The sequence below is a fragment of the Anolis carolinensis genome, unplaced genomic scaffold (genome assembly GCF_035594765.1).
Source record: "Anolis carolinensis isolate JA03-04 unplaced genomic scaffold, rAnoCar3.1.pri scaffold_7, whole genome shotgun sequence".
NCBI classification, from domain to species: Eukaryota; Metazoa; Chordata; class Lepidosauria; order Squamata; family Dactyloidae; genus Anolis; species Anolis carolinensis.
The window spans coordinates 33,029,401-33,045,740 of NW_026943818.1; the positions used below are offsets into that span (position 1 = coordinate 33,029,401).

Consider the following 16,340-nt stretch of genomic DNA (forward strand, 5'->3'; position numbering starts at 1 on the left):
TATTATATTATTAAAACTGATATAAAAATATTATATTATAAAACTGAGGGCGGGGGCCAGGTGAATGACCTTGGAGGGCCGCATCCGGCCCCCGGGCCTTAGTTTGGGGACCCCTGGTCTAGAGGATAAATAATGGGGGCGTAACAAAAGCATGTAACAGTTACTCTCCGAAAGCACATCGGAAGAGCCATGTTTTTAGATCTTTCCTAAAGTCTGAAAGAGTGGGGGCTTGCCTGATTTCAATGGGCAATGAGTTCCATAAACGGGGGGCCACCGCAGAAAAGGCCCTCTCCCTAGTTCCTACAAGGCGGGTCTGGGATAAAGGCAGTGGCGACCGGAGGGCCTCCCTTGACGATCGCAGAGATCGGGCAGGTGTGAAGACTTGATGTGATGACAGGGATGGAATCTTTTTGGATCCCACCTCTGTCTCCAAATTGCGAAGGATTCACCTTCTACCTCTATGTATTCCACTTTTCTATGTTGTCGCTGCCACCACCTTTGAAAGATGCTTTGCTCAAATAATAAGCAACATTTGAAGAAACAGTAACTTGTTTATTTATAGTACAAAGCAGGGGTCCCCAAACTAAGGCCCGGGGGCCGGATGCGGCCCTCCAAGGTCATTTACCTGGCCCCCGCCCTCAGTTTTATAATATAATATTTTTATATCATTTTAATAATATATTGTATTTATATATAATATTGATAATAATATTATAATGTTATACAATATAATACTAATACCATATATTAATAATAATTATACGTTATATATTACATAGGGGCCCCTGGTGGCACAGTGTGTTAAAGCGTTGAGTCGCTGAACTTGCGGACCAAAAGGTCCCAGGTTCGGATCCCGGGAGCGGAATGAGCACCCGCTGTTAGCCCCAGCTCCTGCCAACCTAGCAGTTCGAAAACATGCCAATGTGAATAGATCAATAGGCACCACTCTGGCGGGAAGGTAATGGCGCTCCATGCAGTCATGCCATTGGCCACATGACCTTGGAGGAGTCTACGGACAACGCCAGCTCTTCGGCTTAGAAATGGAGATGAGCACCAACCCCCAGAGTCAGACATGACTGGACTTAACATCAGGGGAAAACCTTTACCAACCTATATATTACATATAATATTACAGTATAGTGCAGGGGTCTCCAAACTAAGGCCTGGGGGCCGGATGCAGCCCTCCAAAGTCATTTACCTGGCCCCCGCCCTCAGTTTTATAATATAATATTTTATATCATGTTTAATAATATAATATATTGTATATACATATAATATTAATACTATAAAATAATATTAATTATATGTTATATATTACATATAATATTACAGTATAGTGGTATTGGTCAATATAGTAATATATAATGCTAATATTGTGCTATGCTAATAATATAATATATTGTATGTACATACAGCTGCTCTGAGTCCCCTTCAGGGTGAGAAGAGCGGGATATAAATGTAATAAATAAATGTAGTAAATGTATAAATAGATAATTTTAGACTTAGGCTCGCCCAAAGTCTGAAATGACTTGAAGGCACACAACAACAACAATCCTAATTCACTTGACTATCTCATTGGCCAGAAGCAGGCCCACACTTCCTATTGAAATCCTGATAGGTTTATGCTGGTTACAATTGTTTTCATTTTTAAATATTGTATTGTTCTTTCATTGTTGTTGTTTTGCACTACAAATAAGACATGTGCAGTGTGCATAGGAATTTGTCCGTTTTTTCCCCCCCAAATGACAATTCGGCCCCTCCACAGTCTGAAAGATTGTGGACCGGCCCTTTGCTTTAAAAGTTTGAGGACCCCTGGTACAAAGCTTGATGGTTGCAAGAATGTTATAACTTAAGTTGAACGATGTTACTTCTGTACAGTAAGTGTTGCAAGACTTCTCAATAGTTTCACTGAGCTTAGTATGGTATCAGCTTTATATGACTTGTTTCTTTCAGTTAGGAATACTGTCCTTCTTGAACTTAATTGATCTGTACCCGATCAAACTTGGACTGGGGAGTTTAACTGGTTAACCCTAGTCCTTCTATGACTTAGGGATGTAACCTCAGCTCTTTAGTTATTCCTACTAAAGGCTCAGCAACTTTAATTTTAGCCCTTCTCCGCTAAAACTCTCTAGCTGCTCAACTTCCTCCCACAATCTCTTTATTTCGATCACACTCCTTTCTCACTGAACAGCACCAACTGCTCTGCTCAACCGACAAACTCCAACTGCCCAATTCCAACTGCTAAATTTTGAATTCTAAGGCTTCCACCAGCAAGGTGAAGCCACGCCCCTTTTCCTGGCCATGCCTTAGAGCAGGGGTCCCCAAACTTTTTAAACAGGGGGCCAGTCCACAGTCACTCAGACCGTTAGAGGGCCGGACTAGAGTTTTTAAAAAAACAAAACTATGAACAAATTCCTATGCACTCTGAACATGCCTCATTTTGAAGTAAAAAAACAAAACAAAACGGGAACAAATACAGCCTTGATGTTAATAACAACAACAACAACAACATCATCAACAACAACAATAACAACAACAGAGAGCCCTTGGGCCACTGAGTCCAGCCCCCTTCTGCCTTTGTGCACCCAAAGCACAAACAAAGTACCCCTGACAGATGGCCACCCAGACTCAATGTTAATAATAATAATAATAATAATAATAATAATAATAATAATAATAATAATAAAGAGGGTTGAAAGAGACCCTTTGGCCATTGAATCCAACCCCCCATCTGCCTTTGTGCACCAAAATCACAAGCAAAGCATCCCTGACAGATGGCCACCCAACCTCAATGTTAATAATAATAATAATAATAATAATAATAATAATAATAATAATAATAAAGAGGGTTGAAAGAGACCCTTTGGCCATTGAATCCAACCCCCCATCTGCCTTTGTGCACCAAAATCACAAGCAAAGCATCCCTGACAGATGGCCACCCAACCTCAATGTTAATAATAATAATAATAATAATAATAATAATAATAATAATAATAATAATAAATAATTAATAGTAATGGTTGTAAGATAAGAAGAGACCCCTTGGGCCCAACCCCCTTCTGCCCTTGTGCTGTGGGGGCCGGATAAATGGCTTCGATGGGCCGCATCCGGCCCCCGGGCCTTAGTTTGGGGACCCCTGCCTTAGAGGCTCCCAACTTCTGTATAAGAATAGCTGAAATATATAACCTTAAACAGTCAACCTAAACATAGCAATCATGAATAAAACACAATGATCATGACATCTTTACAGCAGGTTTATGGTAGGAGATACGGTCACGAAGGTAGGTGGGTCCCAAACCGTTTAGGGCTTTATATATGATGGTCTGCACCTTGAATTGGGATCGGAAAATGAACGGAAGCCAGTGGAGCTCCTTAAACAGGGGAGTAGATCTCTCCCTGTAATTCGCCCCCGTTATTAATCTGGCAGCCGAGCGTTGGACCAGTTGTAATTTCCGAGCCGTCTTCAAGGGAAGCCCCACGTAGAGCACATTACAGTAGTCCAGTCTAGAGGTAACTAAGGCATGGACCACCGTGGTCAAGTCAGACTTCACGAGGTATGGTCGCAGTTAGAATCATAGAATCATAGACTAGTAGAGTTGGAAGAGACCACATGGGCCATCTAGTCCAACCCCCTGCTAAGAAGCAGGAAATCGCATTCAAAGCACCCCCGACAGATGGCCATCCAGCCTCTGCTTAAAAGCCTCCAAGGAAGGAGCCTCCACCACGGCCCCGGGGAGAGAGTTCCACTGTCGAACAGCCCTTCTCACCGTGAGGAAGTTCTTCCTGATGTTCAGGTGGAATCTCCTTCCTTTCCTGTAGTTTGAAGCCCTTGTTCCCTTGCGTCCTAGTCTGCAGGGCAGCAGAAAACAAGCTCCCTCCCTCCTCCCTAGGACTTCCCTTCACGTATTTGTACATGGCTCTCATGTCTCCTCTCAGCCTTCTCTTCTGCAGGCTAAACATGCCCAGCTCTTTAAGCCGCTCCTCATAGGGCTTGTTCTCCAGACCCTTCATCATTTTAGTCGCCCTCCTCTGGACGCTTTCCAGCTTGTCAACATCTCCCTTCAACTGTGGAGCCCAGAATTGGACACAGTGTGATTCCAGGTGTGGTCTGACCAAGGCAGAATAGAATAAGGGGGAGCAGGACTTCCCTGGATCTAGACGCTATTCCCCTCTTGATACAGGCCAGAATCCCATTGGCTTTTTTAGCTGCTGCATCACATTGTTGGCTCATGTTTAACTTGTTGTCCACGAGGACTCCAAGGTCTTTTTCGCACACACTGCTGTCAAGCCAGGCGCACAAGTTTGAGTTGTGCGAAAGCCGACACCTGAGCCTCAAGCGTCAACGCTGAGTCCAGGAGGACCCCCAAACTGCAATGGACCTGTGATTTCAGGGGGAGTGCGACCCCGTCCAGCACAGGTTGCCACCCAATACCCCGATCCGACGCACGATTGACCAGGAGGGCCTCTGTCTTGTCAGGATTGATCCTCAGCTTGTTCCTCCTCATCCAGTCCGCCACAGCGGCCAGGCACTGGTTCAGCACCCGAGGGGCTTCCTTGGAGTTAGATGGGAACGAGTAGTGGATTTGTGTGTCATCTGCGTAGAGAATAGTGAGGATGGGTCGTACCCATGGCTCTTGGTCCCTTTTGCAGAGACGCTGCCTCCGTCGCGTGTGCCGCTGCCGCGTTGCCGTCCACAGCGGCGGAAGTGGAGACGGCCAGCCAGGCCTCTGAGCCAGCCAGCCAGGCTTCGGACGAGGAGGAGTTGCCGGTCCCAGATATCTATTTTGTAAGTAGGAACTTATAACAGCTCCAGGAAGGATCGACGCTACAGCCATGCTGGGGATGGTGGGCCAATAGCTTTTTTTCCTTCCCGCCTCTCCCGCAGATGGACACAGTTTTGGAGGAGGAGGTCTAGGAAGACTGGAACGGGGAGTAAGTCAGCCAGGGGTGTGCTGTGTGTGTCTGTGTGTGTGTTGCCGAGACTTGTCTGCTGTGATTTTGAGGACAATATCGGGATGCTTCTAGGTCTTTTGAGTTGATTTGGTGACACAATTGCTGGGAACTCCATACCATACTATGCATTGTGTTGTCGAAGGCTTTCATGGCCGGGATCACAGGGTTGTTGTATGTCTTTCAGGCTGTGTGGCCATGTTCCAGAAGCATTCTCTCCTGACGTTTCGCCCACATCTATGGCAGGCATCCTCAGAGGTTGTGAGGTATGGAGAAAACTATACACACTGACCTCTCTCACCCTAGACTTTCCACAGATCTATATTAACCTCTTTGCTTAGTTTCCTCCATACCTCACAACCTCTGAGGATGCCTGCCATAGATGTGGGCGAAACGTCAGGAGAGAATGCTTCTGGAACATGGCCACACAGCCCGAAAGACATACAACAACCCCATACTATGCATGTCTGTCTATGGTCAATCGCAATGCTCTAAGGTTCTCTCCATAGCCGTCCTCTTTCTCCCATGCTCACCCTGTCCGGCATCATCAGCATCATCATTTGTTTATTTTTCCTCCTTTTCTCATCTTCCTCCCTCCTCTTTTGTTTCTCCATCCCTCCGCCTCATCGTCCCTCGCTACTCATAGTTCACGGACGGACGGTACTGGATTTACTCCCCGCGCCTGCGCAGGCTCCGGGCCGCCTCAGTCTCCTCTGAGGATGTAAGTGAACGCTCAGGCTCTACTCCAACTCCCATTATTCCGTCCCATGGCGTCCTGGGCTTTGTAGTCTTTGCTAGAGCTCTTTGGCTGACCGACTCTCCTCTTCCGCTTCTGCTTCTCTTTGTTCTTCTAATCTAAGACCTTAGAACAATGTCCTTATATCCCAGGAGGTTTTTCCGTGCTTGACAAAGTGGCTTCTGGTGTGAGAGAATTGGCTGTCTGCAAGGACGTTGCCCAGATGTTTGGATGTTTTTGCTATCTTTGTGAGAGGCTTCTCTCATGTCCCCATATGAGAGAACCCACCAGTATTTTAATTTGGATCATGAAGGGGACATCTGTCCAAGTTTGGTCCAGATCCATCAAGCCATGTATGAGCCTTTGAGGAACAAACATATATACATATGTTGCTCGCGTTCCTATCCCATGTATTCATGTTGAGGCCTCTACCACCACCCAGGGTTGATTTACGTTGCATTGGAAACCCACCAGTATTTTAATTTGGATCATGAAGGGGACATCTGTCCAAGTTTGGTCCAGATCCATCAAGCCATGTATGAGCCTTTGAGGAACAAACATATATACATATGTTGCTCGCCTTCCTATCCCATGTATTCATGTTGAGGCCTCTACCACCACCCAGGGTTGATTTACGTTGCATTGGAAACCCACCAGTATTTTAATTTGGATCATGAAGGGGACATCTGTCCAAGTTTGGTCCAGATCCATCAAGCCATGTATGAGCCTTTGAGGAACAAACATATATACATATGTTGCTCGCCTTCCTATCCCATGTATTCATGTTGAGGCCTCTACCACCACCCAGGGTTGATTTACGTTGCATTGGAAACCCACCAGTATTTTAATTTGGATCATGAAGGGGACATCTGTCCAAGTTTGGTCCAGATCCATCAAGCCATGTATGAGCCTTTGAGGAACAAACATATATACATATGTTGCTCGCGTTCCTATCTCTACACTGCCCTCTTGTGGCTGTCTCCCATGTATTCATCTTGAGGGCTCTACCACCACCCAGGGTCGATTTGCTTTGCATTGGAAACCCATGAGTATTTTAATTTGGATCATAAAGGGGACATCTGTCCAAGTTTGGTCCAGATCCATCAAGCCATGTATGAGCCTTTGAGGAACAAACATATATACATACGTTGCTCACCTTCCTATCTCTACACTGCCCTCTTGTGGCTGCCTCTTAGAGTGCTGTGTACATACATACATTCCCATTTATTCATGTTGAGAGCTCTACCACCACCCAGGGTCGATTTGCTTTGCATTGGAAACCCATGAGTATTTTAATTTGGATCATAAAGGAGACGTCTGTCCAAATTTGGTCCAGATCCATCAAGCCATGTATGAGCCTTTGAGGAACAAACATATATACATACGTTGCTCACCTTCCTATCTCTACACTGCCCTCTTGTGGCTGTCTCCCATGTATTCATCTTGAGGGCTCTACCACCACCCAGGGTCGATTTGCTTTGCATTGGAAACCCATGAGTATTTTAATTTGGATCATAAAGGAGACATCTGTCCAAGTTTGGTCCAGATCCATCAAGCCATGTATGAGCCTTTGAGGAACAAACATATATACATACGTTGCTCACCTTCCTATCTCTACACTGCCCTCTTGTGGCTGTCTCCCATGTATTCATCTTGAGGGCTCTACCACCACCCAGGGTTGATTTGCTTTGCATTGGAAACCCATGAGTATTTTAATTTGGATCATAAAGGAGACGTCTGTCCAAGTTTGGTCCAGATCCATCAAGCCATGTATGAGCCTTTGAGGAACAAACATATATACATACGTTGCTCACCTTCCTATCTCTACACTGCCCACTTGTGGCTGCCTCTTAGAGTGCTGCGTACATACATACATTCCCATTTATTCATGTTGAGAGCTCTACCACCACCCAGGGTTGATTTGCTTTGCATTGGAAACCCATGAGTATTTTAATTTGGATCATAAAGGAGACGTCTGTCCAAGTTTGGTCCAGATCCATCAAGCCATGTATGAGCCTTTGAGGAACAAACATATATACAAATCTTCCATTTGCCATCTCTCGCTTTGATGTCACCTTTCTATCTCTCTACTGCCCTCTTGTGGCTGTTTCTGAGAGTGCCACATACATACATTCCGGTGAATTTGTTTTGAGAGCTCTACCACCACCCGGGGTTGACTTTATTTGCGTCAAAAACCCACCAGTATTTTTATTTGGACCACAAAGGGGAACTCTGTCCAAGTTTGGTCCAGATCCATCAACCCATGTATGAGCCTTTGAGGAACAAACATATATACATATTGTCCATTTGCCTTGGGATGTGAACTAGGGAATAATCAGAGGGAAAGCTGAGTTACTGGCCCTTTGCAAGCATTGAGCAAAACTGTGCTGCTGTGAGCTTTCCGGGCTGTGTTCCAGAAGCATTCTCTCCTGACGTTTCGCCCACATCTATGGCAGACATCCTCAGAGGTTGGAAACTCGGCGAGTGGGGTGTATAGATCTGCGGGTGGGGAAAAAAAACTCTTGTCTGTTGGAGGCAAGTGGGGATGTTGCGGCTGACCACCTTGATTAGCATTGAATGGCTTTGGCTGCTTCCAACAGACCTCACCACCTCTGAGGATGCCTGCCATAGATGTGGGCGAAACGTCAGGAGGCAATGCTTCTGGAACATGGCCAGGCAGGCTGGGAAACTCACCGCAGCCTAACATGATTGAGTGGTGAGTTTCAGGCTTCTGCTTTCTCTTGGCTTTTCCCCTCTCTTTCTTGACTTTGTGCTCTCTTCTTTTTCTCGCTCTCCTCGCCTCCTCTCGTTGCTTTCCGCTTTTTCCGCCGTCCAGCCACCGACCGACGAGCGGAGCTGGGTCTATTCTCCTCTCCACTATAACACCCAAACCCAGTCCGTCTCCGACGCCGAGAGCGATACAGTAAGTGCCTTCCCCTTCTTCTGAAACTTGGGAAAAGTTTTATTAATATTGCAAAAGTTTTGTTTCTCGCTTATCCGACATTCCGTATTAACCGACACCATCAGCCTTCATCCACATCAAGGGAGGAAAATAATAATAATAATAACTTTATTTATTAAAACGTTATTAAAGGGGCATATGATCAGAAGGAAAGACGGGGGGAATAATAATAATAATAATAATAATAATAATAATAATAATAATAACTTGCCTCACAACCTCTGAGGATGCCTGCCATAGATGTGGGCGAAACGTCAGGAGAGAATGCTTCTGGAACATGGCCACACAGCCCGAAAGACACACAACAACCCAATAATAATAATAACTTTATTTATTAAAACTTTATTAAAAGGGCCGGTTTGGGAAACAAAAGAAGTCATAACTATTGAAAAATGGCTCTTGGAAGCACTAGATAAAAATAATAAAAATTATTTAAATTTTTTTAAAATTAATAATAATAATAATAATAATAATAATAACTTTATTTATTAAAACATTTTTAAAGGGGCGTATGATCAGAAGGAAAGACTGGGGGAATAATAATAATAATAATAATAATAATAACTTTATTTATTAAAACTTTATTAAAAGGGCCGGTTTGGGAAACAAAAGAAGTCATAACTATTGAAAAATGGCTCTTGGAAGCACTAGATAAAAATAATAAAAATTATTTAAAAAATTTTTAAAATTAATAATAATAATAATAATAATAACAACTTTATTTATTAAAACGTTATTAAAAGGGCATATGATTGGAAGGAAAGACTGGGGGAATAATAATAATAATAATAATAATAATAATAAAGACACCACCAACTACCATATTATTCCCAATAAAAAAATTTTCTTAATCATATTATTCCCAATATAAAAAAAATCTTAATCATATTATTCCCAATATTTTTTAAAAAAAATAAAGAACCATTTCCGTGTTGTCGAGAGAGCAAACCCATGTCTCATGCAGTTCCGAGGGTCAAGTGAATGCTATTTGAGGCTCTTTAGCTGGTATTTTCCTTCTCGAACTCCCCGATCGTCCAATCCGAAGTAGTAGTTGGACGGAATAAGTGGAGTGCAGAACGAAGAGAAACTCAGAGACGCTGGTAAAACTATTTACAAAGTTTTACTATAGCAGCACAAACAGACGACAGATGAACACAGGACTTGAACTCAACTGAACAGACGCAAACTTGTGTCTGGATACTCCCTAGTTCCAGCCACACATCAAGAACATCCCAGCTTCTTGGCAATTAACTCTTTCCACACCATGACACATTCTGGATGATGCAATCAGTTGCAATACAAGCATGGCACAAATTGGATTTAAACAAATGTACACAAATCCCACATTAACAATTCTCCGCTTCTCTCTTTCTCTCTCTCTCTCTCTCTCGTAGTAACTTCTATGCAATCCCCGACAACAACCCAAGAGGAGTGCGTTCATCCCGACTGCCGCCCCGGATGGAGGCATTCCTTTTCGGCCGGAGCGAGAGGACTGAGCGGGGGGAAAAAAAAAACAAGGCCCGGTTTCGGCGCATTTCGTTCTCCAAAACTTGTATTTATATCCATCCCAAATCAGGGCCCTGTGGGACGCCTGAAGGCCGAGCCGGGCAGCGGACTGCTGTGCCGGGCGGCGGACTTCGCCCGAAAGTGCACTACTTATAGCTACCTATCTGTATGTGATACTGTGAAGCTCCTTTTGCTTCCCTCCCCTGCCGCCGCGTCTTCTCCGAATCATGTATTTATTTCATTCCTCTTCGCCTGCGAGAAACGTCCTTTTGAGACATGGAAAAGCCAAGAAAAATTGGCGCCCGTCTGCAGGTCCTGGCTCCATTTGGGACACGGAAGAGTTGAGAAAAATGGGTGCTCGTCTGCATGTCCTGGCTTCATTTGAGACATGGAAGAGCTGAGAAAAATAGGCGCCCGTCTGCAGGTCCTGGCTTCATTTGAGACATGGAAGAATTGATAAAAATGGGTGCCCATCTGCAGGTCCTGGCTTCATTTGAGACATGGAAGAGTTGATAAAAATAGGTCCCCATCTGCAGGTCCTGGCTCCATTTGAGACATCGAAGAGCCGGGAAAAATGGGTGCCCGTCTGCAAGTCCTGGGTCCATTGGAGACACAGAAGAGTTGAGAAAAATAGGCACCCGTCTGCAGGTCCTGGGTCCATTTGAGACAGGGACGAGCCGAGAAAAATGGGTGCCCATTTGCAGGTCCTGGGTCCATTTGAGACATGGAAGAGTTGATAAAAATAGGCGCCCATCTGCAGGTCCTGGCTCCATTTGAGACAGGGACGAGCCAAGAAAAATGGATGCCCATCTGCAGGTCCTGGGTCCATTTGAGACATGGAAGAGGTGAGAAAAATTGGCGTCCATCTGCAGGTCCTGGCTCCATTTGAGACATCGAAGAGCCGGGAAAAATGGGTGCCCGTCTGCAAGTCCTGGGTCCATTGGAGACACGGAAGAGTTGAGAAAAATAGGCACCCGTCTGCAGGTCCTGGGTCCATTTGAGACACGGAAGAGCCGAGAAAAATGCGTGTACGTTTGCAGGTCCTGGGTCCATTTGGGACAGGGAAGAGCCGAGAAAAATGGGCACCCATCTGCAGGTTCTGGCTCTATTTGAGACATAGGAGAGCCAAGAAAAATGGGTGCCCGTCTGCAGTTCCTGGATCCATTTGGGACATGGAAGAGCTGAGAAAAATAGGTGCCCGTCTGCATGTCTTGGATCCATTTGAGGCACGGAAGAGTTGAGAAAAATAGGTGCCCGTCTGCAGGTCCTGGCTCCATTTGAGACACAGAAGAGTTGAGAAAAATAGGCGCTCATCTGCAGGTCCTGGCTCCATTTGAGACACGGAAGAGCCGAGAAAAATGGGCATCTGTCTGCAGGTCCTGGCTCTATTTGAGACATGGAAGAGTTGAGAAAAATAGGCACCCATCTTCAGGTCCTGGCTCCATTTGAGACACGGAAGAGCCGAGAAAAATGAGCATCTGTCTGCAGGTCCTGGCTCTATTTGAGACATGGAAGAGTTGAGAAAAATAGGCACCCATCTTCAGGTCCTGGCTCCATTTGAGACAGGGACGAGCCGAGAAAAATGGGTGCCCATCTGCAGGTCCTGGGTCCATTTGAGACAGGGACGAGCCGAGAAAAATGGATGCCCATCTGCAGGTCCTGGGTCCATTTGAGACATGGAAGAGGTGAGAAAAATTGGCGTCCATCTGCAGGTCCTGGGTCCATTTGAGACATGGAAGAGGTGAGAAAAATGGATGCCCATCTGCAGGTCCTGGGTCCATTTGAGACATGGAAGAGGTGAGAAAAATTGGCGTCCATCTGCAGGTCCTGGGTCCATTTGAGACAGGGACGAGCCGAGAAAAATGGATGCCCATCTGCAGGTCCTGGGTCCATTTGAGACATGGAAGAGGTGAGAAAAATTGGCGTCCATCTGCAGTTCCTGGGTCCATTTGAGACAGGGAAGAGTTGAGAAAAATGGGTGCCCATCTGCAGGTCCTGGGTCCATTTGAAACATGGCAGAGCCTTGAAATACACAACCGACATCCTTTGGGAAACAAAACACACACAACGAGGATTTGTCCCTACAGAGGTTGTCCCTACCCTTCAATTACTTACTCAAACTGTCCTGAGGCGCCTGAGAAATGTAAAAGTCCTTTCGAACGAGGCCCAAATTGAAGGCAGTCTTCCGTTTTGCTTCTTCTTCATGGTCCCTGTGAAATGCGCACATACAGGTCCCCTGCTTTCCAGACGTCCCCTCGCACCCATGAGGTTTTCGGCCCCTTTCCAGAGCGAGGAGACGAGAAACTTCCCGCTCTGCGATGGACCAAAATTGAAGCGACCTTTGGGGATCCCAGAGCCATTAGATGAGAAACTTTCCACTCCTCGATGAACCAAAATCAAAGCATTCTTTGGGGATCCAAAGGGAAAATGGGACAAGGAGAAGGGATCCTTCCACTCTGCATTTCGTCATGTCTTCGGGATCAAAATCGCCACCCAGGGTCGATTTTATTTGTGTCGAAAACCCACCAGTATTTTAATTTGGATTGTGACGAGGATGTCTGTCCAAGTTTGGTCCCGATCCATCAAGCCATGTATGAGCCTTTGAGGAACAAACGTATATACAAATCTTCCATTTTGTCATTTCTATTTCTATGCTGCCCTCTTGTGGTTGCCCCTGAGAGTGCCGTATGCATAAATACATTCCCATATATTCGTGTTGAGGGCCCTACCACCGCCCAGCGTTGACTTTATTTGCCTCGAAAACCCACCAGTATTTTAATTTGGATTGTGACAAAGATGTCTGTCCAAGTTTGGTCCAGATCCATCAACTCATACATGAGCCTTTGAGGAACAAACATATATACAAATCTTCCATTTTCCATCTCTTGCTTCAATGTCGCCTTTCTATCTCTTTACTGCCCTATTGTGGTTGCCTCTGAGAGTGCCACATACATACATTCCTGTGAATTCATTTTGATGGCCCTACCACGGCCCAGGGTTGATTTTATTTGCCTCGAAAACCCACCAATATTTTAATTTGGATTGTGACGAAGATATCTGTCTAAGTTTTGTCCCTATCCATCAAGCCATGTATGAGCCTTCGAGGAACAAACCTATATACATTTCTTTGATTTTGCTCCCCTTTCTATCTCTCTACTGCCCCCTTGTGGTTGCCTCTGAGAGTGCCACATACCTACATTCCCGTGAATTCATTTTGATGGCCCTACCACCGCCCAGGGTTGATTTTATTTGCCTCGAAAACCCACCAATATTTTAATTTGGATTGTGACGAAGATGTCTGTCCAAATTTCGTCCAGATCCATCAACCCATGTATGAGCTTTCGAGGAACAAACATATATACATTTCTTTGATTTTGCTCCCCTTTCTATCTCTCTACTGCCCCCTTGTGGCTGTCTCTGAGAGTGCCACATACCTACATTCCCGTGAATTCATTTTGATGGCCCTACCACCGCCGAGGGTTTATTTTATTTGCCTCAAAAACCCACCAGTATTTTAATTTTGACCACAAAGAGGATGTCTGTGCGAATTTGATCCCGATCCATCGAACCGTGTAGGAGCCTCTGAGGAACAAACAAATATACATACATTCACATTGAGAGTTTGAATCTCGATTTTTCGGAGTGCGAAGAAGTCCTTTGTTGCTTTCCCGAACCCTTAAATGAAGACAAAATCCGTTCTCAGGTCGATAGGAGAAAACGTTGTTAATTGGACTACTTTAGACGTCTACATTAGACCCTATAATGTATATAATCTATACCTATGTTTTTGATGTGTATACATACACATGCGCTCTCTATGTATATGGTTAATTCGGCGTGGTTTTTGTTGTTCTCGTTCTGGTTGCATTTCTGTTTGGGGACCTCCTTACTCCATGTTTTGACGTGTGCGTTGTACAAAGGATGTATAGGATTCATGTACTGGGATGATACATTGTACATGGCTTTTTTGTGTGTGTAGTCTTGGATGTTAAAACCAGAGGCTGTGTATGTCTCTCTGTATGTGTTCTCTATCCATAACATATGTACACGGAAATGCATTCCTGTATAAACGGTTCCTTCGCTGGGCTTCTTTTCTTCCCCTTCTCTGTAAATAACTCTGGATTTAGGGAAATGTAAGTTGCTTTTAAAATAACACAACAAGCAAAAGGGTTGGGGTCTTTAAAACCCGCCAGAATTTTAATTTGGACCACAAAGAGGAGGTCTGTCCATGTTTGGTCCAAATCCATCAAACCATATTTGAGCCTTTAAGGAACAAACATATATACATTTCTTTGATTTCACTCACCTTTCTATTTCTATACTGCCCCCTTGTGGTTGCCCCTGAAAGTGCCACATACATTCCCGTGTATTCGTTTTAACAGTCCTACCACGACCGGGGGTTGATTTTATTTGCGTCGAAAACCCACCAATATTTTAATTTTGACCACAAAGAGGATGTCTGCCCAAGTTTGGTCCCGATGCATCAAACCGTGTATGAGCCTTTGAGGAACAAACATATATACATATTTTGCTTTCATGTCGCCTTTCTCTATGCTGCCCCCTTGTGGTTGCCCCTGAAAGTGCCACATACATTCATTCCTGTGTATTCGTTTTGACGGTCCTACTACCACCGGGGGTTGATTTTATTTGCGTCGAAAACCCACCAATATTTTAATTTTGACCACAAAGAGGATGTTTGTCCAAGTTTGGTCCAGATGCATCAACCCATGTATGAGCCTTTGAGGAACAAACATATATACAAATCTTCCATTTGCCATCTCTCGCTTTGATGTTGCTGTTCTATCTCTATGCTGCCCTCTTGTGGTTGCCCCTGAAAGTGCCACATACATACATTCCTGTGTATTCGTTTTGACGGTCCTACCACCACCTAGGGTTAATTTTATTTGCATCGAAAACCCACCAGTATTTTAATTTGGATTGTGACGAAGATGTCTGTCCAAGTTTGGTCCAGATCCATCAAACCATGTTCGAGCCTTTGAGGAACAAACATTTATACAAATCTTCCATTTGCCATCTCTCGCTTTGATGTCGCTGTTCTATCTCTATGCTGCCCTCTTGTGGTTGCCTCTGAGAGTGCCGCACAAATTCATGTATTCGTGTTGAGGGTCCTACCACCACCCAGGGTTGATCTTATTTGCCTCGAAAACACACCAATATTTTAATTTTGACCACAAAGAAGATGTCTGTCCAAGTTTGGTCCAGATCCATCAAACCATGTTTGAGCCTTTGAGGAACAAACATATATACATATATTTGATGTCACTCACCTTTCTGTCTATACTGCCCTCTTGTGGTTGCCTCTGAAAGTGCTGCATACATACATTCCCATGTATTCGTTTTGATGGTCCTACCACCACCCAAGGTTGATGTTATTTGCCTCGAAAACCCACCAATATTTTAATTTCGACCACAAAGAAGATGTTTGTCCAAGTTTGATCCAGATCCATGAAACCGTGTAGGAGCCTCTGAGGAACAAACTTACATACATATATACGTAAAAATTCACTTTTGAGAATTACGACCTCATTGGTGTCAATGGGAAGATGTTTCGCCATATATAAAAATTAGGAACGGGCCAAAATAATGGACGTGGCAGGCAATATTCGGAGAAGCAAATGCATTTCTTTCATTGTTTTTCCCAGTGTAATTTATTACCAAGCGCTTATTTAAGACAGATGTCTGTGTGTTTCCTCCTCGAGGTTTATTTTATTTTTTGGGCAGACAATAGCCAATAAAATAGGACCGTGAAATCGTTTTGGGGTTGTGCCTTTTCTTCCCTGGTTGGTTCTTTATCTTCATGATGTAGTGGTAGTAATAATAATAATTTAAAGTATTTTTGATTTTTTTGTGCCAGTTGCTTGAGTCTAGTACGTAGTAATCATAATAATATAATAATAATAATTTAAAGTATTATTTGATTTTTTTTGTGCCAGTTGCTTGAGTCTGGTACATAGTAGTAATAATAATAATAATAATAATAATAATAATAATAATAATAATAATAATAATTTATTTGATTTTTCGTGCCAGTTGTTTGAGTTTTGTAGTAGTAGTAATAATAATAATTTAAAGTATTATTTTTCTTTTTCTTCCAGTTGCTTGAGTATAGTAGTAGTAGAAGTAGTAATAATAATAATAATAATAATTTAAAGTATTATTTTTTAT

At 43.9% G+C, this 16,340-nt stretch overlaps 1 protein-coding gene across 4 annotated transcripts in view; it reads left to right on the forward strand.

Moving 5' to 3' along the window:
• Nucleotides 1-15,930, forward strand: part of pip5k1c (phosphatidylinositol-4-phosphate 5-kinase type 1 gamma) — a 62,233-nt gene extending 46,303 nt beyond the window's left edge. Inside the window, exons 16-19 of one of the 4 annotated variants that reach the window (XM_062960411.1) lie at nt 4,651-4,786; nt 5,597-5,671; nt 8,523-8,609; nt 10,043-15,930. In XM_062960411.1, coding sequence (XP_062816481.1) covers nt 4,651-4,786; nt 5,597-5,671; nt 8,523-8,609; nt 10,043-10,045 — 301 coding nt within the window. In that variant the 3' untranslated portion in view covers nt 10,046-15,930. The remainder of the gene's footprint in view (nt 1-4,650; nt 4,787-5,596; nt 5,672-8,522; nt 8,610-10,042) is intronic. The other 3 variants (XM_062960413.1, XM_062960412.1, XM_062960414.1) reach the window with 3 other exon arrangements.
• Nucleotides 15,931-16,340: the final 410 nt, after the last annotated feature.